We start from the raw sequence: 24270 nt of genomic DNA, 5'->3' as shown, positions 1-24270 counted from the left end.
TCAGAAGCTACCTGAGCTCCCTATTTTACTGGGACATTGTTAAAACCAATATTGGTTGAAACATTGGCTGGGCCTCAGAACCCACGTGTTATACTAAAATTGTCACTGTCATGATATTTGCCATTAAGCTAATGGAACTGCATCAGTTTCCTTGGTAACGAAGAAAGATTTTGTTCTGATAGCTTCTCTGGACTGGGATTTTGTTCATAGCCTTTATGCAGCATTGCTATACCTACGTGCCTGGAAGGCACATATGTTGGGCAAGTCACGTGTCATCTCTAAACCTCAGTTTTCTCATCTGTAAAATAGGGATAATTATCGTGCCTACCCTATAGGGGTGCTGTAACAATTAGATAAGATAATGCACGTAAAGTGCTTGGCGCAAAGCCTGGCATTTAGTAGAAGCTTCAGTGTGTGTTGGCTCTTTGATTACTATTACACCGCAGAGGCATTTAATCGTGTTACCTGGTCAGAATGGAATCAAAACCATGAAAATAAGATGAAACAAAGGCTCTTTTCCTCCATGCAATCATAATACATTTTCTCCTGGAGAGGTAATAAGGTTTAGCACTTTTCTTCATTATATGGAACTGAAGTCTATTTCATATTTCAGAATTTTTTGAGCCAGGTACAATATTACAAAACTGGGTCAGGATTCCCTGATCTAGACTTTACAAACCTTACTGCAGCCTCAGGTTGGGGTGTGAGCTACCTGTGCCGCCAGCCAGCTATACATAATACGTGGTTACTACCTATATGCAGCTCTCAGGAGCAGCACGGAACGCTAGAATGCGCACTGGACCACGAGCCAAAAGGCTGGGAGGCCGCTGCTGCCTCCACCTCTACTTTGCTTGAAGGACTTTAGCCACATCCCTCTCTGAGCTCAGCTTTCCTCACTTCTAAATTCAGGGACTTGGACTGGGCGACAGGTTCCTGCCACCTCTGAGGTTCTGTGATTCATCTACATGCCCATCCAACACATTAGATTTTCTCTCTGAGCCGCAGCCAGGTTTGTTGTCACAGAAAAGCAACGGGCTCATCCACACTGACTACACGGTTCCCTGAGCTAAGTGGCTTATCCACAGGCCGTTGAAAGAGCGTGAGCAATAACTTTTGGAAATGGCTCCACACGCTTGGATGGGTTACTGAATTCAATTTAAAAGAACAGACAGTTTAATTTATTGAAATAACCAGGGCTTTATGCTCTATAAGATACCAAATAACCACTTTGACGGAATTCTTTTCAGCCACTTGTTCTGGTGCCACTTGAACCCGACATTTTCCATTTTGTTGCCCAGTTTGTACGAAGCCACAGAGCCTGGACTCCCAACACTCCCTGCCTCGTGAGGACAACTAATAATGACTGACCTCTGATTCCTGAACCCTTCCTCATTCGGAGGCACGGATGATCGATTTGTGTAAGCTGCTGGATAACTGTGGCTGCACATACATATAAGCATCTGGTTTTGTAGAAAAATCGCTCTTGGACAGTATCTGTTTCGGGGGGTGGAAATTCTGTATGTACGGAGAGTTATTTTACTCAACTCCATGAGCGCCTCAGAGTCCAGGCCAATACAGTCTTCCAGACTCACGAGCATCACCTCCAGCAACTGGGCTGCCCTCTTTGCCTTTTAACAGCTTGTTTTAAACATTATTTTAACAGTTGCCCTATTATTAAACTAACAGCAGCTCTGTGGGAACAAAACAGCAGAAATACAAAAGGAAGCCAGAGACTTTGAGCTTTATTTAAGCAGCTGTAATTTCTCTGGACAATAAAAAAAAAAAAAGCGGCTGTTAACGTTTCTAATGAGCATCTGTAAGGCCTTAATAAAATGAAAGTTGTAAAATGTTAAAACAAGAAAGCATTTCCTCTGGGTTTAGCCTTTCACTGCCTCTGCCCTCCTTCCTTCCCTTTGAGCAGAAGACAACTCTTGCCTTTTGTGAGGGCAGATCTCCCGGAAATCCTTCACCCAAGTCTGAGAACTCTAAAGGGGGAGGTTGTGGTGAAGAGAGGGAGGCGAGGCAGCTCCTTTAGAAAATGTGAAGCTCACTCGCTACCTGTGGGCCTCGGTCAACTTATGTTACCCCTTTGGACACTGGTTTCTCCATCTATAAAACGGGGATAATAATACATCACTGGGCCGTTACATGGATTGGATGAGACAAATGTCAAACATCAAGAATCCCACGTGGCGTAGAGTAAGTGATTGACAGTGTTAGCAGTAGTGTGACGTGCTGGACCTCAGAGGGTACGGGGTGGCACACTTACATTTATAAAGCTGACATTCAGTTCCTTGGCTGTGTACCCTCTCTGGAGATTGCGTCGGGCATAAACATCATAGTCACGGACAATCCTGGTGATGATGTCTGATGTTGAGATGCCTTCCGTTCTCTGCGTTGGAACAAACATTCCTGTTCCAATAGGAAAGACAGAATAAAGAAAAACAACTAAGGTGGCCCCGGGTGACCCCTTTTCTTGAATGGCCCTCCTTTCCAGGACGAAGTGGCAGCTCTCAGGTGGGTCAGTGAGGCTTTCACATCTGGCCCCAGCTGACTCTGCCAGGCTCAGTTCTGGACACTCCCTCCCTGCCATAAACACTGTGTGTTCGTCATCCTAGACCTATTCCCTGGATGCACCAGGCGCTCACCCGTCTCCCGACATTCGCTCATGCCAAGCCCTTCTCTTCTGCCCCAGATCCCCCTTCCCTGCCCACGGCATCTGCAGAGTTTCTCCTCATCCTACAGGGTCCGGGTTCAAGGCTATGCCTCTGCGAAGTCTTTCCTGACATCACCAGGCAGAAACCACAGCACTTAGAATATAAACTTGATTTCCATTAAGAAAAGTATTTTAGATATCCGTCTCCTTGTAGAAACGGAACATTCTGAAAGCACAGGTTGTGCCTTGATCATCTTTGCATTCCCAGCACCCAGCTCAGTGCCCTGGTGTCTAGCACATAGCAAGTGCTCAATAAATGCAAATTAAATGAATAAGTGAATGCAGAATAACAACCGAGTCAACGAATTAGATCACAGCAACTCCCCTTCTTCCCCTGGGAGTCCTGCGTCACATTACAGTGAAGGAAAAGAAAAAGGGTGGACTATTTTTGTTGTCTCTGATTGAAAGACATGCCCAGGGGCTGCTAGATGATTTTACCCCTCTAAGAACAATCTACTCTGAATGGTGGTTTCACCACTCAAAGGCCCTTCATCTAGACTCTGTGGGACTGAGTAAAAACAAACAAGCACAGAGGATGCCAATTTTTCATAGAACTTACTTAAAGTCCTCAAAGATGTATTTGGGTGTACCAATACAGGGCCATAAAGAAGTCACAAATGTTATGAAAGACAAGAATCTGGTGAAATCAAAGATGACACAAATAGATGCAAAGATACGCCGTGTTCTTGGATTGGAAGAATCAAATTGTGAAAATGACTACACTACCCCAGGCAATCTACAGATTCAGTGCAATGCCTATCAAATTACCAATGGCATTTTTCACAGAACTAGAACAAAAAAAAATGTTTAATTTGTATGGAGACAGAAAAGACCTTGCATAGCCAAAGCAATCTTGAGAAAGAAAAATGGAGCTGGAGGAATCAGGCTCCCTGACTTCAGACTATACTACACAGCTACAGTCATCAAAATAGTATGGTATTGGCACAAAAACAGAAACAGAGATCAATGGAACAGGATGGAAAGCCCAGAAATAAACCCATGCACCTATGGTCAATTAATCTAGGACAAAGGAGGCAAGACTATACAATGGAGGAAAGACAGTCTCTTCAGTAAATGGTGCTGGGGAAATTGGACTGCTACATGTAGAAAAACGAAATTAGAACATCCTTTAACACCATACACAAAAATAAACTCAAAATGGATTAAAGAGCTAAATGTAAGACTGGATACTATAAAACTCTTAGAGGAAATCAGAGGCAGAACACTCTTTGACGTAGATCGCAGCAATATCTTTTTCAATCTTCTAGAGTAATGGAAATAAAACACAAATAAATGGGACCTAATGAAACTCAAAAGCTTTTGCACAGCAAAGGAAACCATAAACAAAACGAAAAGACAACCCACAGAATAGGAGAAAATATTTGCTAACAATGTGACTGACAAGAGATTAGTCTCCAAAATTTACAAACAGCTCATGTGGCTCCATATCAAAAAAACAACTCAATCAGAAAATGGGCAGAAGACATAAATTGACATCTCTCCAAAGAAGATATACAGGTGGCCAAGAGACATATGAAAAAGACACTCAACATCACTAATTATTAGAGAAATGCAAATCAGAACTACAATGAGATATCACCTCACACCAGTCAGAATGGCCATCATCAAAAAGTCTACCAACAGGGAGTTCCCTGGTGGCCAAGTGGTTAGGAGTCTGGGCTTTCACTGCCATGGCCCAGGTTTAATCCCTGGTCAGGGAACTGAGTTCCTGCAAGCCGTGCAGTATGGCCAAAAGTAAATAAATAAACAAAACACGCTCCTCTTTAACAACAACAACAAAAAGTCTACAAACAGTAAATGCTGGAGAGGGTGTGGAGAAAAGGGAACCTCCTACACTGTTGGTGGCAGTATAAATTGGTACAGCCACTACGGAGAACAGTATGGAGGTTCCTTAAAAAACTAAAAATACAGTTCCCGTATGATTCAGCAATCCCACTCCTGGGCATATATCTGGAGAAAACCATGGTTCAAAAGGATACATGCACCCCAATGTTCACTGCAGCACTGTTTACAAGAACCAAGACATGGAAGCAACCCAAATGTCCATCGACAGATGAATGGATAAAGGAGATGTGGTACATATATACCATGGAATATCACTCAGCCATCAAAAAGAATGAACTAATGCCATTTGCAGCAACATGGATGGACCTGGAGATTATCATACTAAGTGAAGTAAGACAAAGACAAATATCATATCGCTTATATGCAGAATCTTAAAAAATGATACAAATGAACTTATTTACAAAAGAGAAATAGACTCACAGACTTAGAGAATGAACTTATGGTTACCAGGGGGAGGGATAGACTGGGAGACTGAGATTGACATATACACACTGCTATATTTAAAATAATCAGCAAGGACCTACTGTACAGCACAGGGAACTCTACTCAATATTCTGTAATAACCTAAATGGGAAAAGAACTTGAAAAAGAATAGATACATGTATGTGCATAACTGAATCACTCTGCTGTACACTTGAAACTAACAACATTGTTAATCAACTATACTCCAATATAAAATTAAAATTTTGAAGAGAATCTGCTTTATGCTTGCACTTCTGTTGTCAACTGAAATGATGTGTTGGCAATTGAGATCTTTCTATCTAATATGATAATGGTCACTCAGTCAGAGATATCAGGCATGAGACAGCATGATGGACAGAGCCTAGGGACGAGGGTGCTGGGTCCTCCGTTTGTACACTTGGGCAAGTCACTCAAGCCTCAGAAGGCAAGTTACTTAACCTCAGCCTCTGAAGCTGAGAAATGAGGTGGCTGCACAAGATGACCTCGGCCTCATCTGTGCCGCTTCCCTCTCCCTCACTCCTTACGTCCAATCAATTTCCTTCTACTCACCAATCTACTTCCTAAATGTCTCCCTGGTTCACCCACTTCTCTCCATCCTCCATCTAAACCAATCTAACCCCACCTTGTTCAAAGAGTACAGCAAGAGCCTCAAAACCAGTCTCCAGGGATGTCGTTTTTCTGTCCCCTCAATCTGCTCTCCACGTAGCAAGAGCCGCAGAGCAGTCTTTCAAAATATAAGTCAGATACCTGCTCAACATCCCTCATTGGCTTTCTACTGTCCTTTGTATTTGGATTCAAATCCTTAACTTGACTCTGAGGCTTCTCTCTTCCCTGTGCTTCTCTCCAGTCTCATCTCAGACCCGCGTTCCCCCTTCACTCCCTAAGCCAAGGCCCCTGTGCTACGCAGATGCAGCGGGCGCTCTTCTCACTGTTTTCTGTGGAGCTGAGCAACAGGCTGGCCCTGCCTTGGCCCAGCGGCCCTGGACTTGAGTGTCCTCCAAGGGCTGCCCCCTCCCCTCACTCTGCCACATACACTCCACCTGGTTAACTCCCGGCCATCCACTGGGGTTCACCTTTAGCATCACTTCCTCAAGGAAATCTCTCAAACCCCAGACTGGGTCTTCCTGCTTATAACTCTTGCCCATGGTCCACTGCTCTCTCCCTTCAAATATTCCCAGATAGCTTGTTCCATAACTGCCTTTTCCACCTGACTATCAGCTGTCTGAGGGGAGGAAGCGCTCCGCCTTCTGCTCGTCTGTATCCTCAGCACTGGGTGACGAGCAGGCACCAGGAATATTTGTTGAATGAGTGACTAGATGAACACTGATGTCTAAGTGCCTTTCCAAATCCAGTTCTCTCTGATGCTATGGACAGTGGTGAATCTGTCAGCCTTCTAGCCCCAACCAGGGCGTCCCTTTGGAGCTTTCCTTCGCCACCATCTGCACATCGACAGTATCAGCAGCAGGGTGGCCCCGCTGTCACAGACAAAGCATCCAGTTTCTAATATACTGTGGCTCAGAGGGCAGAGTTGGGGTTGGCCCCGAGGTCAGAAACTTCTTTTAGCACCTTCTAAGAAAGCGGACTCAAATAGAAAACTAAGTAGAAGGTAGAGGGTGCCGACATATGAAGGCATGGATATAAATAGCACCCAACTGTGCACGGGGCTCTAGTGGGCAAAGATCCCTGAGAGGTCCCAAGCCAGGGGGCCTGAGACAGCATCCTCACCTTGGTGAGGGCAGCAGGGAGCTTCCTGGTGAGGAGGATATCCTGTCTTTCAGTAGGCAGGCATTTCACTCACAACCACTGCCGGCTGAAATGTTAAGGAGATTCTCTAGCCACTAACTGATTTTAGCAAGTCACTCAGACACTGGTGACATGAGCTCACCGTTTCTTTGAAGCCACAGGGTGAAGTCTCTGTGTCTGAGTAACTGAAAGTTGGGGCTGGGGAGAGATTTGCTTTGGCTGGTTGGGAGGTAGGTCCCTGAAAGAAGCCAAGCCCTCTGCTGACATAATGAGGCACCAAGCTTCCTCCAAATCCTAATTATTGCTCTGCTAAAAATATTCAGTAATGAGCATGATCAAAGACCCTTTCTCATCATGCTTTTCAGAACTGCGGCATTTGGTTATGGAACTATTTTAAGAAGCAGGAAAGCACATGTTAATGAAGGAAACTTTCAACAGTAGTAGAGGCAATATTAGAATGATGATGAGCAATGTGGACCTTACAGTCTACTTCATTTAAGCTCCATCTTTTCATCCAGCTTTGCTGGAGAATTTTGACATGTAGTTCTGACAAGCAGAGCAGAGGGCTGTAAAGTTTAATTCATGCCCTCGATATCTCTGGCTTCATATAAAGTGATTTTTGACTTTCAGAATGAACCTCGATCAGAGGATAAAAGCCAAATGTGGCTGCTGACGCCATTTCTGAGCGCCTTTCTTCCACGACGAACGCTCTGGCCTTCTCTACCTGGGCCCCAAACAGATTTCTACCGTGGCTCTCCCTTGGTGAGGGATCAGCAGAGTAGATCAGTGGGCCACAAGAAAGGGTCCTTGTGCCCATGTAAAGGCACATGTAAGTCTTATGCCTGTGCTCCGAGAGCAAGTAAAATGCCACCTGACTATTCAATTTGGAGGTGGGAATTGTGGGGGATTAAAGATGGGCACGATTCCTGTCCCTTGGAATGTGAGCTGGCCTTCGTGACGTGCTTATAACAAATAGACTGTGGCATAAGTGATGCTGGGTGGCTTCCCAGGCTAGAACCAGTGTCAACCCCAACTGAGCTCCCTGTCAACAGCCAGCACCCGCTGCCCGCCACTTAAGTGCGCCATCAGGGACCCCCAGCCCAATTGAGCCAGTGTCTGACTACAACCGTTTCAGAGACCCTGAGCAAGGACCACCCAGTCAAGCCCTTACTGGAATCCTGTTCCACAAAATCATGAGCAAAATGAAGTGGCTCTTCTTCTTGGCCATGCCGTGCAGCAGGCAGGATCTTAGTTCCCTGACCAGGGATTGAACCCGTGCCCCCTGCATTGGGAGCATGGAGTCTTAACCACTGGACCGCCAGGGAAGTCCCTAAAGTGGCTCTTTTAAGTCACTAACTACAGCAATAATTTGTTATGCAACAACCGGCTGATCAATTGCTTAGAGTTACCAAAATATTGGACCTGTTTCTACGCCCAACAACTAGAACTTGAGGTTTTCCTGATTCCTCAAATCAGGAAAGCAACTTTCTCTTAGCTCACTAGAGGCTATTCACCCAGAAATAAAACCACCAGTAAATGCTTGTTGCTGCTCCGCAAGGCAGTCGAAGAACTGTCACCCCAGGACATGCTGACTCAATTAAACCTGGCAGTAACCCCTGGGGGAATTCTGGGTGAACCAGAATCCCTGATCTGGATTCATGCTACTCTAAGTCAGCTTTATGAACCTACAGTAGCTAACACCCTGGGAGCTCATCAGAAATGGGGATCTTAGGTCCCACCAGACCTACTGAACCCAAATCTGCACCTGAACAAGATCTTGCAGGGATCTGTAGACACACTGACACTTGACAAGCACTTGTGTGTACCAGGCCCTTCATGACAACTTTCGGAAAGGAGCAGCTTGCTCACAGCTCAGATCTTACAAAGACTTAAAAAGGTAATACTCGCCCCATGCCATAACCCATCACTGAGTTACTGACACATCAGTCAGTTTAGCCCCCTCCTCCCTCCTCTCCAACCCACCAAAGCCCACCTCGCCATGTTTCCTAGCAGCCTTCCAAGTCTAAAGCGTATGGGGTTTCCTTTCTTGGAACTCCTTACAGACAAGACTGGTATCTGAGACTGTCAGGCCTCCCGTTCTTACCCAATGTTCCTGACCACCAAGGGAGCCCTTTCTAAGAGAACAGTACAGACCTGACCAGCTCAGGGTAGCATGGAGTTCCCCCAGCTGGCCCCAAAAGGATGTGAACCAACAGAAGAACTCCATTAGGGAGACTGAGTACGTTCTACATAGCAGAATACATTTCTGATATATTATCCAATATCATTTTCATTTCTGGGGATGATGTCTGTCCTGAAGCCCTCTTCCCACGGATGCTGAGACCCCCATCACCTCGGGGGAAAGCAGATGCAGCTGAGGACACAGGAGACTGTGTTCAGCTTCTGACTTCTCAAACAAGCTCTCCTGAGGGCTCATTTCCAAAAGAATAGTTATGAAAGGTAAGGCTTTCACTTGAAAGAGCCAGGCTTTGAGGACTGCAGAAAGGGTTTTCTAAATGCCAAGAGTCTCCCTTTGATGATCAAGAGCCAGAGGCTGAGTGGACTCAGGGTATAGAATGTTGAACTGTAAGCCCTGGAGTGGGGAAAGATGAAATTAACACAGGGGCAGTTTCCTGCCCTCGGGGAAGAAGAAAGCCCCTCCTGAGGTTGAGGGAAAAGCCCAGAGAGGGATCAGAAGCAAGAGAGTATAAGCAAGTCCCCTGTCTTGCCCTGACTCAGGTTCAAACCCCCGGGGGCAGAGACAAGTAAGAAACCCCCTTAGGAAGCCCAGAGCAGAGGGGCTGGCACCCTGTTTACCTCGAGGAACTTTGGGAGGAAATGGTCCCACAGAGGCCCCGTGCCAACATGGCGAGCAGGTCAGACAGGGCCTAATGTGGCTCCCTCCCACCGCCCTCCAGTAATTGTGGGGGACATATTTGACGTTCCTGGGGACCCTCTCAAGGAACACTGATGGTAGCTGGGACTTGAGATCAGTGTGACTGCTGGGTGGCACACTTGTAATGTGGGGAGGGGGGTAGTGAGGTAGAGGCTGTGGCAGAGACAGGCCAAAGAGGGCCGTGGCTGGGGAACAGATGGACGCGGCGGCCATGGGGATCTGGTAGCCAGGGATGATGGCTGAGCAGGTCTTGATACCCCACAACAACAGGTCAGCAGAGCCAGATCCGTACCCCATCCAAGCCAGTACTCAGATCATGCCAGGAGAAAAAGGCCACGGGTTGAGTCCACATGGTCTAAGTGCAAACCTTAAAGAGTCTGAATTACTTCAAGTGTCAAGAGTGGGTTGTTTTTTTTCCTGTCATCTGTGGAAATGGGAGCTCCTAAGTTTGGTTACAGAAATTCCTCTTGCCCCCTACCCAGTTGTCCTTCCCCCGCAAGAGAGCTGTTCCTGGCACCCCCCCGCCTCCGAGTGGCATCTGGCTCCCTGTGACGCACGGAATGAAGCCTAAACCACTCGTCCTGCCAGTTTTTCTCTCCGCTGCCACCTCCAGGCGCCCTTTACCACATGAACATTGTCGATTTTCTCCAAACACGCTGCACTTCCTCATATACCCCCACCTTTGGACACACCTCCCCTGCCTGCTATATATAGCAGGCTTCTAATATTTTGGTGTAATTATTGATATCTGGCTCTGCTCTCTGTCAAGGGTCAGGGCCGTCTTATTCATCTTTGTATCCCATTTTCCCACCAACAATAGCAGGCTTGTGGATGCACTCGGCGGTTCGTGTGTTAACCAACGAGAGTCAAAACCATCCAAAGACGGAATGGGCTGCCTTGGGACAGAGGAAGCTCCCCCTCATGGGAGACGTGCAAGCATCAGTTCTACCTGGATCTGGCAGTGATGCCAAAGAGGAGGTAGACGACCGGGTGAGTGACCCTTAGGAGCCCGTTCTACCTTCAGAGTCTGAAGGTCCCTGGATACCAGGAAAAGGCTGTAGCGGCAGCAGGCTGAGGGTGAAGGATGGTGGGACCAATGGGTGGAGTTCCAGTGGCCTCCAGGAAGGGGAAAGATGGCTCTGATGCAAGTACCAGCAATGGGGGCAGCTCAAATATAAAGTGGCGTGTATTCGACTTCTTGAAATCCCTAAGTAAAGCATATGGTAACTCACTAAACTACAGTATCTGTACCGTGCCAGATGATGGCTTAATGTATGTAGGAAAGTATGCATGGATGCACCTACAGTACCTATAGATGACATGTATGGTAGAAAATAAAATAGCAGAAAATAAATTAAGCCATTAAAAATCTACTTCTGCACCTACCTTTAGCTAAAATACCAATTCCAGCCCATCCCTTCCTCAAACTCTTCCTCGCTCCAAGATTCTCAGGCAGCAACAGGCTTATGGGAAGTTTATGGAAGGTGGTCTGATGAAGGAAGATGGATGGAGAAGCTAAGGAATTCACGTTACCGTACTGCCTCCTCAACTTTGGACAGCTCCACTTATAGAGTCAGAAAAACCATATCTGATCCTGTAAGAGGGTAGAAGTAATTACCTTTGCCCCAGCTGTCTTTTTAAGTAATCCAAATGGATATAAATCTGGGGAGGCTGGGTATTTTTAAATCCCAGCAATGACTATTCTGATTCCTGGTGATTATTTGAAACCCTGTGACATTGACGGAAAACCTCAGCTCAGGAAAATGATGAGTACTGGGTAGAGCCGAGACTATTTTTCCATTATACATTTGCCCCAAAGAGCACCTATAATTTGTGAGTTTTTGCCTGTTATAAAGTAGAGCAAAAAAGATGCAAATTCATAGATATAATTTTGAAGATCTTTCAGATCACAGTCTTTTTTTTTTTTTTTTTGCGGTACGCGGGCCTCTCACTGTCATGGCCTCTCCCGTTGCGGAGCACAGGCTCCGGACGCGCAGGCTCAGCGGCCATGGCTCACGGGCCCAGCCGCTCCGCGGCATGTGGGATCTTCCCGGACCTGGGCACGAACCCGCATCCCCAGCATCGGCAGGCGGACTCTCAACCACTGCGTCACCAGGGAAGCCCCCACAGTCATTTTTGAAATAAGTCACAGAGTGAGCCCTTCCATCTTTCACTGAGATTTTGTTGGGCTGTGAGGCTAAGATGGTTTGGAGTAATTCAGCACTTGTCATTAGCATCTCCTTCAATAAAGAGGTGTGCGAGGAACTCAGAGGCCAAGATACCAGTGAAAAGCCAACAAATTGGATGAAACGTCCATATCATTCAGGCCAAAATATCACCCTTACATCTAAATAATATGAACCATCCCACAAGACAGAAGTGCGTGCCCGAATTATCTGGGTAAATGGCTCCATTCCCCGTGTGTTGGGAAGAGCCCCTGCACACAAAAGGCTTCCATCTTAAGCTGCCTCCCCATCGTATACTCAATAAAAGCACTCTCTTGTTCAGCCAGCACTTAAGGAGCATCACAGATGTACCAGGGACTGTGCTGGGAATGCAAAGATGGATGAGTTATGGCCGTGGCCTGTGGCACTTCACTCTAGCTGGGGACACACACCCACCCACCCACCCACCCACACACAATCAGGAGAAGGGAGCTGACAAGGAGGTCCATGTGCGAAGAGTGTCTGCCTCTGAAGAGGGCGGGGGCTGTGCTGAATCATGCCCCAGGGAGAGGGTGCATGTCTGGGTTCGCTCCTCAGCTGGGCCCTGACCAAGATGCTCAGAGGAAGGGCATTCCAAGCCCAGAGAACAGCTGGAGGAAAGGTATAAAGCGGGGGTGTGTCTGGAAACCAGGACAGATTCCGTGTACCTGGAGTGTAGAGCGTGTGGAAGGCAGAGCACAGAGATGAGGCTGGTGAGACAGGGAGAGAAACCCAGTAACAAAACCCAGGAGCGGGGACTTCCCTGGTGGCCCGGTGGTTAAGACTCTGCACTGCCAATGCAGTGGGCACGGCTTCGATCCCTGGTCGGGGAACTAAGATCTCACATGCCCCATGGTGCGGCCAAAAGATATCAAGAAAAAAAAAACACACAAAAAAAACCAAAGGTCCCAGAAGTGTCCCAGAAATGGAAGCAAAGACAAGAGCATCTAAGCAAAGAACATGGTCAGCAGTGTCGTTATGCCCAGAGCGGGGACTGAGCTAAGGCCGCTGGATTGGGTGGTCCAAAGGGCATCTGAGAACTGAGCAAAGATGGGACAGAAGTCAGACTGCAGGTGACTGAGGAATGACAGCTGCCACTAAGAGGAGGACCAAGCAAGGATGTCCGTGAAGGTAGAGGCAGGAGGGAGGGCAGAAGGAAGGATCTGGGTTTGTTTTTGTAAACTTCCACGTAAGCTGGTAAGAAACTACTGGAGAGTGAGAAGCTTGGATCACAATGGGAGGAAGAATAAAAGAAAACGTGCTCCAGGGAAGGGAGAAGGTAAGTTCAGATAAGAGGTTAGCCTGGGACAGAAAACATACCCCTCTTCCTCTGGATGCAGTAGAGGAAGCAAGGATGCAAGGACACAAGGAGTTATGGGTAAATCAGGGCAGGAAGGGGAAAAAGAGGAGGTAAATGTTACCAAGGAGCAACCGAGCATCCCACTGGGGCTAGAAACCACAGATCTTCTATGATGCCCAGGAGCGATTTCCCTGTAGTCAGAGCAGCGTAGGAGTACGAAGAGTACTTGATGAAGGAATTAATTCCGGGGAGCCCGCAATGGAAGGAAACCTCCCTCTTTCCAGTCCCCCAGTAAGTCCCTGGGGCCAACCAGACTCTCTGACCTGAAGAGAAATGCCTAGTGACAAATGGGACAACTTCCAAAGCTCAGGCACCATGTCTGCCTTCCATGACATCAGTTAACTGTTATCAGGAGGAAACAGGTGGCCAAGGAATGACAGTTGCCACTAATTTTTACTTGACTACCACAAACATTTATCCATTCTTTCTTTCTTTTTATTTTTTTTTTTTGGCCTCTGCATGTGGTACCTGAGGATATTATTATCATGTGACAGGATGACCTATGGCAGGACTGGACTTGGGAGATGAGGAGTCCAGATCATTAATTAGCCAGTTATCTGTATTCTTCTGGAAGGAACTTTCTTGGGAACATAGAGTAATTTCATCGTTAATGAGGAAAATGATTGCCCTTTAAACAACAGTGTCCGGGGAGGGGGATAAACTAGGAGTTTGGGATTAGCAGATACACACTACTATATATAAAACAGATAAACAACAAGGTCCTACTGTATAGCACAGGAAACAATATTTAATATCTTGTGATAATCTATAATGGAAAAGAATATTAAAAAGAATATATATATGTGTGTGTATATGTGTGTGTGTGTATATAACTGAATCACTTTGCTGTATACCAGAAACTAACACAACACTGTAAATCAATTATACTCCAATAAAAAAAATAAACAGGGTCCTGTGATTTTAGGTCCTGTGATGAACTCTAAAATCGAGCCTCAAACCCGAAGCTGAGTACTTTGGTGCTCAGGTTAATTTCTATATAAATACCTAACTGGTGTCTGTGCCACAGCTGAGCCTTAGCACATGTCAACAGAGGCTTGCAGTGGCTACTTGGGAGACACGTGAAACGCCAGTGCCTTGTACGTATATGCTGCAGGCCCAGGGCAGACGTCTCGTATTAGCCCTGATCACTATGCCGCAGGGGACAGGTGAGCACAGGACGACCCTCACCTGCTTCCTTTATATGCTTGTAAACATCATCAGAGCCAGCAGAGGAGTACGGAATGTCATCGTGGGCCACAAAGTCAATCTGTTGGAGAGAGAGGAGAGTGACATCAACGCCGGGATGGGGCTGCATGTCTGCAATTTGAAAATACATATATTTTTTAGAACAAAGTAGTTGTAATTAAGCAGTTGAAATGAGCAGTTTAGAAGGCAGACTTGAATCCTTGACTGAAAGGTATTTCCAACTGTCTCTGTTTCCACGAGCTGACGGGAACTAGATTGGTTTCTCTCTTTTGCTGGTCCCTCTTTCTTCTCTCACCTCTGACAGTAGGTGTTTTTGGCCTTCTGTTCTTCTGCCTCTAAAATCTCTCCTTCAGACAATTCACTCATTCTTCAGATTTTAATCGCCTCTGCTATGAGGAGCCCAAATCCTCATTTCCTGTCCCACTGATGGCAATAGTCCCAGCCTCACATTTAAGTCATATTTTATTTAATTAATTTATTTTTTTGTCCATGCCACGCGGCACGCAGGATCCTAGTTCCTCAACCAGGGATCGAACCCGTGCCCCCTGCAGTGCAAGCACAGAGTCCTAACCACTGGACCACCAGGGAATTCCCCCACTTAAGTCAGATTTTATATTGTAGAAATGAATTCACGTCTCTCTTCGCATTTGATTCATACAACCACCTTGTGAGGCAGGTAGGGCAAGTATTACTATTTCAGTTGGGTCATACGGCTGCTGAAATGATAAAACTTGTCAAATTTGCCCAAAGTCACCCTTTTCTCTTTTGCCAGCGTTGCTGTCACTTTAAAAACCTGTCTGGAATTTTAATTCATCCTGAAAACTGGGGCCCCTTCCAAGGGCACCTCCATTTTCTAAGTTTATTTAGGCTCCAAACACCTTGGAATCAGCCTTTTTTCCCTACTTCCTTCACTCTCCATAGCACATAGGTCACAAGTTCCATTGTGTGTGTGTGTGTGTGTGTGTGTGTGTGTGTACACACATAAGTGCATACACCCATCACTTCCTCTCCATTGCTTATGCCAAATCCAGGGCCCCATCACCTGGATTATTAATACCAACTTGAACCTGCAGCCTCACTGCAGGCTCTTTCCTCTCCAAGCCATCCCTCTGTCGCATGGTGGGGGCACCTCCTTAAACAGAATTTTCTTCTTGTCATCCTTGTGCCTACTGATCTTCACTAGTTCCTTGTTCTCCTCCTCCATCAAGTAAAAACTTCTTGCCTAACTTTCAAAGCCCTTTAACAAGGCTTCACTCCACCTTGAGAGGTAGAGTAGCAGTTTAATTTTGCTGGGTATAGATTCCTGCCCCACCACTTACTAGCTATATAACTCATAATTTAGTGGTAAGGATTAAATCAGGATTTCTCAACCTTGCTACTAGTGACATTTTGAACTAGATAATTCTTCATTGGAGGGACTTCCCTGGTGGTGCAGTGGTTAAGAATTCACCTGCTGGGGCTTCCCTGGTGGCGCAGTGGTTGAGAGTCCACCTGACGATGCAGGGGACACGGGTTCGTGCCCCGGTCCGGGAAGATCCCACATGCCATGGAGCGGCTGGGCCCGTGAACCATGGCCGCTGAGCCTGCGCGTCTGGAGCCTGTGCTCCGCAGCGGGAGAGGCCACGGCAGTGAGAGGCCCGCGTACCACAAAAAAAAAAAAAAAAAAAAAAAAAGAATCCACCTGCCAGTGTAGGGGACACGGGTTCGAGCCCTGGTCGGGGAAGATCCCACATGCCACGGAGCAACTAAGCCCGTGCGCCACAACTACTGAGCCTGCGCTCTAGAGCCCGCGAGCCACAACTACTGAGCCTGCACGCCACAACTACTGAAGCCCACGCACCTAGAGCCCATGCTCCGCAACAAGAGAAGCCACCTCAATGAGAAACCCGCGCGCCGCAACAAAGAGTAGCCCCCATCACTGCAACTAGAGAAAACCCGCGCACAGCAACGAAGGCCCAACGCAGCCAATAAATAAATAAAGTACATAAATTTACATATAAAAAAATTCTTTGTTGGAGGGGGAGAGTCTGTCCTGTGCATTGTAGGATGCTTAGTAGCACCCCTGTCCTTTACCCACTAGATGCCAGTAGCACCCCTTTAGTTATGATGGCCCAAAATGTTTCCAGGCCCTGTTAAATGTCCCTTGGGGGCAAACTTGCCCCCACTTGAGAATCACTGGATTAAATAATATAATTATGTAAAAGTGCTAAAAATAATAACTGGTACACAGCAAGTACTCAATAAATGTTATTATCATCAATTCTATTCTTCGTACTCAAACTTAGTTGTTCCTCGTCTCCAGTGTATGACAACAACAACGTCTCAGGGTAGCCATGAGATTGAATGTGATTCATGTAAGAGCAAAGCAGTTAGCACAGGGCTGGGTACATGGAAAGTACTCGATAAATGGCAGCCATCATCAGCATCCCCATAATTCTGCACACAAGTTGAAGATACAATAGATGCTTAGTAAAAATGTGTTAGTGATTGCTGGAAGTAAATCATATTGGAGTTTTTCCTTTTTCTTTTTATTCTTGCTGGGAAATTGTCTGCTCTGCTATTACCCATGCACATTTATCAGTGTTCTCTATTCTCTCCTGCATCGTGAATTTAAAAATAGAAAACTCTTAGAACAGCTTAATCTTATTTTTTTGTACTGCTTATAAAAGGAAAGAAGAGCTCCTAATGTGGGGCTGGTAGGGAGATACAAAGCACATAATTTGATGCACATCAAAAGGATTTCTTGTGTTTTCAACTAATAAAAATCTTCTATCAGTAGGAGTCTCAGGGTCACAAAATCAGAGATACACAGTTCTTTCCTTAAAGCCTGACCCCTGTCCCTCTGGATAAGATATGTGGTCATTTGTTCCATGAAAAATGATGCCTGTGGAACTCTAAGCGTCAATAATAATGATGGTGATAATGATGATGACATTTTTGGAGCTCTTGCTTTGAGCCAGCCAGTGTTCCAAGGGTTTTACTAGATCTCATTAGATCCTCAAAACAGCACCCATTTTCTGGTTTAGGTAAGTGAGTGCAATATGTTGCTCAAGGTCCCACAGTTAAGAAGTTAAGCCACACATGGACCTGAGTGGTCTAGCTCCAGAGACCACACTGAGGAAGTGGGATGCTGTTGGTCCCCAGATGTGGGCACAGGACAGGTGCTGCATCAAGTGACATCACATGACAGTGCCTGAAGTTACCTCTTTCCAAAATGAGAAGAGTCTTTGGACTTTCTGGGTATAAGCTGGAGAAACAGACGACTCCCTAATTCTGCTACTTAGAGAACGTGGAAGAATAAGTACCTTGTGTTTTTCCAGAAACTCTGGCGTGAGTGTCCACGGAGCATCTCTGATGACTTCATCCACATAGCGACAGTGTCTCAGCGCTTCGTATCTCTCTGCTTCATTCATCACGGTGAAACCTTTGAATTTGTGGGTGAGGTCATCACTGCAAACTGAAAGAGGCAAATGCATTAAATGCTGTTAGCTGGCCCAGGCCCTGCTCACAGCCATCCCAATACAGACATGGCTCCTTCAGCAAGACAAAGAACTCAGCCTTGCTAGGTGTGTGACATAATCAAACTCAGGGGTTTTTGTTTGTTTTTTTTTTTTTTTACGGGAACGAAGGATCAGGAAAGTGAAGCAAGCTGAAATCCCCTGGCAATTAAGAATTTCATTTTAGTGTGAATTACAACTGCATTCTCCACTGTGGCTTTTATTAAAATTATTCTCCACGCTACCTAATGTGACTTTCACATCTTCTTATTTCCCTATCTCACGCTTCAGTGAACGTTACTATCCAGAAATAAAATGACCAAATGAACAGACAGAGAAGGCAGAACGAGAAGGACCAAGAGGCCTGAGTTACAGAACGTAAGAACAATCAGTTCCAATTCCTTTAACACATCATTGTACTCAGTAACCCAAGTGTGATTCACGTGCACGCACATGCGCGTGCGTGCGCACACACACACACACACACACACACACACACACACGCACTTCTGTTCCCTGGAATGAGGTCCAGTCACTACACATTGGGCAACACGATCAAGAAGAGAAGGTCACGAAATAGAAGATCTGATCTAGCAGAGTTCATCCTTCCCACATGCCATCTTCTCTAGGTCTTGGGTTCCTGAATCCTCAAATGGGGATGGAACTATCCTCCACTATCAGCCTTAGAAAGGATTTTTTGAGGATTTATATAGAAGTGCTTCGAAATAAAGTGAGCAATAAATATTCATTATCATATCCAGAATATATTTTTGTCGGCAAAAGCAGCTTTTCTACATGTCAGGAAGAGACGTCATTGTGGCTACGGTCCCTGTTTACCAATATCCCCGTCAGGGTCTTACTGCAGTCAGTCAGACTACCCTGACCACTCCTGAAGATGAGGTTTTTTTTCCTTTAAGGTATTATGTACATACAATAACCTTACAAATGTTAAGTGTACAAGATACGTTTTAAAAACAAAAATACAGGGCTTCCCTGGTGGCACAGTGGTTAAGAATCCGCCTGCCAATGCAGGGGACACGGGTTCGAGCCCTGGTCCAGGAAGATCCCACATGCCACAGAGCAACTAAGCCCGTGTGCCACAACTACTGAGCCCACGCGCTGCGTCTACTGAAGCCCATGCACCTAGAGCCCGTGCTCCGCAACGAGAAGCCACCGCAATGAGAAGCCCGCGCACCACAATGAAGAGTAGCCCTCGCTCACCACAACTAGAGAAAGCCCGCACACAGCAACGAAGACCCAACACAGCCAAAAATAATAAATAAAATAAATTTATAAAAAAACAAAAACACAGTCATTTTGATGGAACCAAATCATGACCCACATCCAGAAACAAACCTGGCCAGAGAGTAAGTACAACCAACGGTTACACCCAGCATCCTCGGAAACCCTCCTACTGCAGCCCTCACACCCTCTGCAACCAAACCGTCAGCAAAACTGCTGGCTCCTTCACAGCGCACCGGAAGCCACGTTCCTCTCACCACCTTCACTGCTCCCTTCCCAGCCCATTCACCATCTCTACCCTGGATTACTACAGTGGCCCCCTAACTGGTCACTGGATTCCAGCCTGCCCCCAACCCCCAGCAGCCTGTTCTCATTGGCCAGAATGATCCCATTAAAACCTGTCAGATTACATCATCCCCAAGATCCGAACCCTTCCCATCTCCCTCAGAGTAAAAGCCAAACTCCTCCAGAAGCCTACAGGCCCCTACAAGATCCACATCTCCCTCAGCCCATTCCTTGCATCTCCTATTGTGTCCCAGCCCCTGGCCTCCTTATTTCCTGAAACCACCAGGAATACTCCTACTGAGATCAGGGCTTTGCACTTCCTGTTCCGCAAACCTGGACCAGTTGTGCTCCAAATATCCATAGTGCTCACCCCCTCTCCTCCCTCAAGGCTTCCCCAACCACCCTATTCTAAATTGGGATCCGCCCCCACCACTGGCAGGCCCCACCCCTCCTAACTTCTTGCTATGGCGCTCATCATCATATAACTGTCTCATTCGTTTGTTGTTGGTGTTTCTCTATTAAAATATAGCTCCCTGGGCTTCCCTGGTGGCGCAGTGGTTGAGAGTCCGCCTGCCGATGCAGGGGACGTGGGTTCGTGCCCCGGTCCGGGAAGATCCCACGTGGCGTGGAGCGGCTAGGCCCGTGAGCCATAGCCGCTGAGCCTGCGCGTCCGGAGCCTGTGCTCCGCAACGGGAGAGGCCACAACAGTGAGAGGCCCGCGTCCCGCAAAAAAAAAAAAAAAATATATATAGCTCCCTGAGGACAGGGACTTTTGTCTGTTTTATTTTCTGATGGCCCGTAGTAGGCTCTTAACAACTACTTGTTGAATGAATTAACAATGCTTGATACACACAGATGCTCAATAAAGGTTTACTAGGATTTAAGATAAAAGGTATATATTTACCTGCAGGTACATTTCAACATACATGCAAATAAAGGACTACTGTGTCTCTCGATACACGTGTATGTCTATATATCTCCTATACATACTTCCTGTGATGATGTATAGACATATGTAGGATGCAATACAACACAGAAAACATTGTAGTGTCTTACATGACCAAAACACCATCAACCACACGGCAGGCTCAAAAACCTTGTTAAGTATTAGAATCACCTAAGGAGCTTGTTAAAGATGCCCAGGCTCCACTCAAGGTTTTGATTCAATGGGTGCTATGGTCTAAATGTGTCCCCCCAAAATGCATATGTTGAAATCTTAACTCCCAAAGATGATGACATTAGGAGGTGGGCCTTTGGGAGATACTTAGGTCATAAGGGTGGAACCCTCATAAATGGGATTAGTGCCTTAAAAAGGAGGCCCCAGAGAGCTCCCTAGCCCCTCTCACCATGTAAAAAAACAGTGAAAAGGTGCCAGCTATGAATCAGTAAGCTGGCCCTCACCAGAAGACCATGTTAGCACTTTGATCTTAGACTTCTCAGCCTCCAGAATGATGAGAAATAGACTTCTGTTGCTTTGAGCTACCCAGTCTGTGGTATCTTGTTCTAGCAGCCCGAACGGACTAAGACAGTAGGTCTGGAGCAGGGTCCAGGCAGCTCTATTTTTGACAAGCTTCAGGGATGATTCTGAGGCATACAACATTTGAAAGCCCCTAAAGCATATTATGAACATCTTGAGTAAAGAGCCCAGCCTGTGTTTGAATCACCCATCATGCCCAGCTTGGTGGGTGGGTGGTGGTTAGTAGGGCCATAATGACTATGTTATGTATTGATTCACTGAATGCATTGGTTTTGACTCCATAAATAAGAATTATTTATGGGCCAACCTATACAATTAAAAAATTGATCTATGGCTTTTGAAATGTTCTTAAAAGACTTTACATTTTTAAAAGACTAAAGGATTTTATTAAAATAGTACCTCAAGAATTGTATTAAGCAAAAAATGGATTTCAGATCCATCAATTTTCTATTTTAAACAACAGAAAACTAGGCTGAACCATATCCTCCCCCGCCTTTTGAACCTGCACCCGAGCAATTTGGTGTAACTTCGAGATGACGGAGATAATGGCCTCTTGACAGAGCAGAAAGAAAACCACCAACCTGTTTATGCCGACATGGGGTCCTATCTTCATCTCCCAGGAGTGACCTCAAGAAGCAGCTGAACATGCTGACCAGTTATTGTCTAAACAGTAATTGCGCCCAAAGCAGCACTGTTGTTCCCCAGTCTTGGCAAATGCACCCTGACAACCAGATGGAGAACTCTGAGCAATGGTGTTCCGTGGATGAATTCACTGAGCTGTCTGGGAGCTCCCGCTGTAGCTAACCTATGCTGGTAGCTCACTGTGCTCAAAATGAATTATTACTAATACCCCGTGGGAGACAAAATATAACATAGGGGATGAATTTTGAGCCCAGCAGACTTGGTTCGAATCCCAGCTCCGCTACTTATTACCAGGAAAGTTACTCAAACTCTTTAAGCCTCAGTTGTCTGTCTTTAGCACATGGCGAAGCTTGGAGAATTAAATTTGATCATCTGTGTGAGCAGAGTCATGCTCAGAAACGTTTGCTACTTATTAATAGTACTCGTGACCTAAGACCATTTGTGGAGATATTTATTCATTTGTGTTTTGGGCTCTGTCTTTTCCCTGTCCCCACTTCATGCGCATGCCCGGCTTCTCGGTACAAACTCGCCCGCAGAAGCTGTGAAGTTCAAGCTGCTGGTAGACAACCTGTCTTTCTGGCTGCGGTTTTCCCAACTTGGGGGAATTCCGTAAGGAAGAAGACAGACAGAAGATTCCTCCACAGGAGGAAGAGGTCAAAGGTCGGGGGGACGGTCCCACCAGCAGGGCCTCAGGAGGGGTGAGGATACTGGGGTTCACCTGGGCACAAACCGCCAGGGCCTCACCTTCCACAGAAACAGTGGACTTGCTCCTTCCTAGCAATTCTGTGGGCTCAGTTGACGAGGGCAGTGCAGAAACAGTGCTGGGCTGGAGACTGCAAGCCCCTCTCCTGTTTCTGTAAACGTTTTAGAATCTTGTTCGACTCTGGGGAGGCGAAGGGACCCCAACAAGGACCGAGACTGAATCTCCCACCAGTCAGGCAAAATGGAGTCTTAGAGGAATATTTAATTTCAATTAAGACACAATAGAGCATAAGCCCACATTTACAGAGTACTATTTATGTCTACTATAGTGGGAATAGTATTTCTATGGCTGTTATCTTTTTATTCCCCTCCTGTGAGGCAGAAGTGAGTATGTGGTGACTCATACCCTTAAAAAAAAATTTCCAGGAAAAAAATTTCTGATCTATTCAATAAATTTTAATTTCTTGTCTTGTTTTTAAATGACATAAGCTTTTAAAACAAAATGGAGGGAAAAAAAAAGGCATTACAACTGGATAGTTTCAATTCACTAACATAATGCCCACAGGAGAAGTTTGCATAAAAAATTTTCAAATTATTACTGACTACATGCTTAAAAATTAAAAATGCAGGTATTATAATCATAGTGCAAAAATCATGGTAGTTTGTGGTAGCCGTTACTGCCTAAGGTTGGGAAGTAGACTGTAGTACCTCCAGTTATCACAAGTTCTGGTCTTTGAATCCATTATTTCCGCCAAAATCTAAGTATTTCAACTGTACCTGTCTGTGCACTTGCCCCGGCCAGAGTGATTTCATGAGCAAAGCCCTTGCTCCACCCAAGGAAATTCCTACAACAAACCTACCGGCAGATGTAAGGGGGCCCACAATTAATATAGCAGGTTCTTTCAACTCACTGTAACCATTTTATTTGCTAACTATATACATAATATTAAGAGCTAGCCTTTCAACCAACAACACAGAATACCTATTTTAAAGGACTCTCTAAATTTCCTCCCTATAGAATTTTCTGCCATTAAGCTGTTTTGTCAAACCCAAGAAAGACAGTCTAGGGTACTCTTCAAACTAGGGTACACATACCCTTGGGGATACGTAAAGGCTTTTCAAGAGGTATCCAAGCACTGGTAGTTTTAAAGGAATTGATTTCCAGATCCTCAGCTTCCAAGGGTACCCCTTCCTAAAATTAATGGGTCAGAGAAAGCCTCTGTGTCCAAAACCAACCTTACTCTACTTCACCAAAGAAAGCATCATGCAAACCTTACTACCTGCATTGCTAGGGGCAGAAAATTAAATCCTGAGGTCAAACCAAATGGAAACCACGTTTAATGACTATTCAAAGAACTATGAACCTATAAAAGCTTCCTGTCTTTCTCCTTCTTGCATACGTTTCTGTTATAGGTGAAGTTGAATGTTAGAAACTAAATATGGTAGAGTGAAGAATAATGCAAATTTTTACCGAACAACTTTGCCTCTACCTTCTCCCAACTATTATCAAAGGATGCAAGGATCTTGAGGGATAAGGCCCACGAATTCAAAGCAAAAGGAGCACTGGAAAGAAATACTGAATGATAAAAATTGCTTTTTCATGTAGTTAAGGGTAAGCATTTTTCCAGCTCTTCTCAATGCTTATACTGAATCCTAAAAATGCCTTTTCCCTTGTAGTTAAGGCATAGCAGTTTTTCCACTACTCACTTCAAAATCACTTCAATAAATCAAAGCCGTATAGGCTGGTACTGCTGCTTCTTAGAAATACAACTGGAATATTTTTCTGGAATTGTCAAATGTTTCAAAGTACATTGGAATAAACACATGGATAAAATATTTACAAGCTTTTTTCTCAGACTTCATATATATTATTTAAAAAGGAAGTTAAATATCTATTGTATCAACTCACATCATATTTATTCCATTTACATATAATCTTTCTCCCATTTCATCTTCTAAATGTTTATTATTT

At 45.5% G+C, this 24270-nt stretch overlaps 1 protein-coding gene across 2 annotated transcripts in view; it reads right to left on the bottom strand.

Annotated features, from left to right (window-relative positions):
- PCYT1B (phosphate cytidylyltransferase 1B, choline) overlaps positions 1-24270 on the bottom strand; it is a 141392-nt gene that overhangs the window by 39153 nt on the left and 77969 nt on the right. For both annotated transcript variants that reach the window (XM_022560462.3, XM_089904663.1), the window contains exons 4-6: positions 17759-17910; positions 14436-14514; positions 2270-2412 (exon numbers count right to left, since the gene is read on the bottom strand). In XM_022560462.3, the coding sequence (XP_022416170.1) occupies positions 2270-2412; positions 14436-14514; positions 17759-17910 (374 nt within the window). The remainder of the gene's footprint in view (positions 1-2269; positions 2413-14435; positions 14515-17758; positions 17911-24270) is intronic.

The sequence above is a fragment of the Delphinapterus leucas genome, chromosome X, assembly GCF_059928025.1.
Source record: "Delphinapterus leucas isolate spDelLeu-1000000601 "Yukka" chromosome X, BTC_Dleu_Yukka2, whole genome shotgun sequence".
In the NCBI taxonomy this organism is placed as follows: domain Eukaryota; kingdom Metazoa; phylum Chordata; class Mammalia; order Artiodactyla; family Monodontidae; genus Delphinapterus; species Delphinapterus leucas.
Note: the sequence above shows the minus strand (reverse complement) of the source record. Positions and strands in the feature narration are given on the sequence as shown.